This window comes from Cebus imitator, unplaced genomic scaffold, assembly GCF_001604975.1.
Source record: "Cebus imitator isolate Cc_AM_T3 unplaced genomic scaffold, Cebus_imitator-1.0 Scaffold85, whole genome shotgun sequence".
NCBI classification, from domain to species: Eukaryota; Metazoa; Chordata; class Mammalia; order Primates; family Cebidae; genus Cebus; species Cebus imitator.
In genome coordinates this window covers 3,670,249-3,673,516 of record NW_016107400.1, presented here as the reverse complement: position 1 = coordinate 3,673,516, position 3,268 = coordinate 3,670,249, and the positions used below count along the sequence as shown (strand labels likewise).

The window sequence follows — 3,268 nt, the reverse complement described above, 5'->3', positions numbered from 1 at the left end:
AAAAAAAAAAAAAAAAAAAAAAAAAAAAAAAAAAAAAAAAAAAAAAAAGAAGAAGAAGAAGGAGAAAAAGAAAACAAAAAACAAATAAACCAATATTCTATTAAGGGGTAGGCCACTGTCCTTGCATACTTCCTACAGGCATGAAAGAGCACTACCATTTCATGTTCAAACAGATATACTTCTGGAAGAGCTTCTTCTTACTACTATAACTGCTAAACATTTGTTGGGAGCCTTCTACTCAGCAGACTCAGTTCTAAGCACTATACATGGATTAACTTTGAGCACACAGATGTTTGTCACAGTCCCAGTTAACTCATGACATGCTGAACTAGGCATACTTTTCAGGTGAGATTGATTCAGCACATCGATGGTACTCCACACCTCCCTTATTCTATATTAACTGCCCCAGATTTTAGTGGGGAATCATTTGGCCAGGAGTGGCTGGCTAAAATGCAGATTCTCTGGGCTGCATTCCCAGTCATTATGATTCCGTAAGTCTGACTTTAGGTCTACAAATTTGTATTTTAAACAGGAATCTCCGATGTTACAGTTGCAAGCAGTCCAAGAACCAGACTTTGAGAATCTCTCCTGTAGTCCTGATGCTTCTGAGAATGCAGGCTGATGTTGCACTAACTTTCAAAAGGTAACTGTTGTGCTTTAGGATTATGTTGGATATACAGCCAGTAAAAAGTACCTAGGTCTGCCTGTAAGCTGATCTCTCCCACACTATGTATTCCTCTGGGACCCACAGAAAGATTTCTCCTGTGAAAGCCCAGCTTAATAAATTTGGCCCATCTTTCTGATATATCAAGGTCATTTGGGGTATATATTCTATCCCTCTCAAGTTAGAGCCATTAGCAACCATGTCTGGTGTGCTCACTGTATCCTCATCTGCAAATAGAAAATGACTTTTTATTAGACAGGATGGATGACAGAGTCTGCACCTCCCCCTAAGACCTCCTGCCCTATAGCCAGCCTCTTTTGGACCCAGTCGTGTCCACTTAAAAGCAAAGCATTGGCATTTTCCCATTGTGTTCCTCTAGAGAGTAACTGTATCTCCAAATTCACGAAGGTAATGTGTGTCTGATGGTGGCGTTTCAACTCTGTGGCACATGGATGGAGGTGAAATACAGGACAATCTGAGCCTTCTTGCTATTCTGATGGGTGCTGATGGGTACAGAAGCAGAAGGCCGTGTTCTTGACTGCACTGGTTACCTCTCCCCTGATGGGATCTGGGCTGCTGACTACAGCTGACTCCAGGACAGCAGGATGCTCTGCCAGGGCACTTTCCACTTCAACAGGCCCAATCCGGTAGCTGGAAGGGAAAAACAAACTCTTCAAGTGGGCTTCCCTCATCCCCCATGAAATTTCAAAGGGAGAAGGGAAATGCAGACAGCTTGACCTTGAAGAATTGATCACATCATCATTTCTTCCCATGAACCAAAAGTAGCCATCCTTGTCCATGCGAGCTCGGTCCCCTGTGATGTAAAAGTCCCCTTGTTCTGATGCAGCGGTCTTCTCAGGACTGTCCTGAAATACAAAGAAAGCCAATGAAGGACCCTCTGGGAACAGCTGCTAAGTCAGCTACTGCCCTAGGAGCCCCCTGTCAGAAGCTGGTGACCGCTCAACAGAAAGTTCAGCAGTTCCTAAAGCCCAGCCTGGCCAGAGTTCCCCACTGGACAGGGAGCTATGGCCCTGTTTGGTTGTGGAGTTTCCCTCTTTTGATTGGAATCAAGCTGCCAGCAAATGGTTAAGGGCAGCCATCTACCACATCTTTAGAAGGGGGTCTAGAAAGCATAGTTGAAAGCAGAAGAGTGGACACAGGACCACTGACTGTGTTTTTTAGGACAAAAGAACACACAAATACTCATTGCACTCAGGAATCACTAAGGGTAGAAAGTGAAGGGCTAGGCCGGGCGTGGTGGTTCATGCCTGTAATCTCAGCGCTGTGGGACATTGAGGTGGGTGGATCACTTGAGGTCAGGAGTTTGAGACCAGCCTGGCCAACATAGTGAAAACCTGTCTCTACTAAAGATTAAAAAATTAGCTGGGTGTTGGTGGCACACACCTGTAATCCCAACTACTAGGGAGGCTGAATCAGGAGAATTGCTTGAACCCAGGAGGTGGAGGTTGCAGTGAGCCAAGATCACCCCATTACACTCCAGCCTGGGTAACAGGGCGAGACTCCATGTTGGAAAAAAAGAAGAGAGAGGAGAGAGAAGAGAAGAGAAAAGAAGAGAAGACAAGAGGGGAGGAGATGGGAGGGGGGAAGAGAGGGAAGGAAGGAAGGAAGAGAGAGAGAGAAGGGCTCATCAAAAAGCCTATTAGTGTGGGGCAAGAGTAAAGAGAAAAACAAACTCTGATTTTCAAAGTTTTAAAGAAAAGCTAATATTCAACAATTTAAAAATGTACTAATACATGCAACCACACGGATGACTTGCAGAAACATCATGCTGAGTAAAAGAACCCAGCCAAATCTGAATAGTTTGTGATTCCATTTATATGAAGTTCTTTTTCAAAAATGCCAAATTATTATGCAGTGACAACAAACAATTTATCAATTGCTGGGGTCTGGAGTGGGGAGGATTGCCTGTCAAGGGGAATGAGGGAGCATTTGGGGCTGAAAAATGTTCCATATTTGACTGTGGTGGCAATTACACGGGGCATACATGTGTTAAAAGTCATTAACCAATCCAAGATGGCCGTTTAGGAAGAGCTCAGGATTGCAGCTCCCAGTGAAAGCACAGAGGCTGCTGCAGGTGATCCCCAGGCAAGCAGGGCCTGGAGTGAACCTCAGCAGACCTACAGCAGAGGGGCGAGACTGTCAGAAGGAAAACCAAGAAACAGAAATAACCTCATCATCAACAAACAGAATGTCCACTCAGAGACCCAATCTGAAAGCCAGCAACTACAAAGATGACAGGTGGATAAATCCATAAAGATGGGAAGAAATCAGCGCAAAAAGGATGAAAACACCTGAAACCAGAACACCTCTCCTCCTACAACGGATCACAACTCCTCACCAGCAAAGGAACAAGGTTGGATGGAGAACGAGTGTGATGAAATGACAGAATCAGACTTTAGAAGGTGGGTAGTAAGAAACTTCTGTGAACTAAAAGAACATGTTCTAACCCAATGCAAAGATACTAAGAACCTTGAAAAAAGATTTGACAAAATGCTAACGAGGATGGACAAAATACAAAGGAATATAAGTGAATTGATGGGGCTGAAAAACACAACACGAGAACTTCATGCAGCATGCACAAGT

At 44.2% G+C, this 3,268-nt stretch overlaps 1 protein-coding gene across 2 annotated transcripts in view; it reads right to left on the bottom strand.

Moving 5' to 3' along the window:
* Positions 1 to 74: 74 nt before the first annotated feature.
* LOC108308477 (acyl-coenzyme A synthetase ACSM5, mitochondrial) overlaps positions 75 to 3,268 on the bottom strand; it is a 34,834-nt gene continuing 31,640 nt past the window's right edge. The window contains exons 12-13 of one of the 2 annotated variants that reach the window (XM_017534311.2): positions 1,403 to 1,530; positions 75 to 1,315 (exon numbers count right to left, since the gene is read on the bottom strand). In XM_017534311.2, the coding sequence (XP_017389800.1) occupies positions 1,153 to 1,315; positions 1,403 to 1,530 (291 nt within the window). In that variant the 3' untranslated portion in view covers positions 75 to 1,152. The remainder of the gene's footprint in view (positions 1,316 to 1,402; positions 1,531 to 3,268) is intronic. The other variant, XM_017534312.2, reaches the window with a different exon arrangement.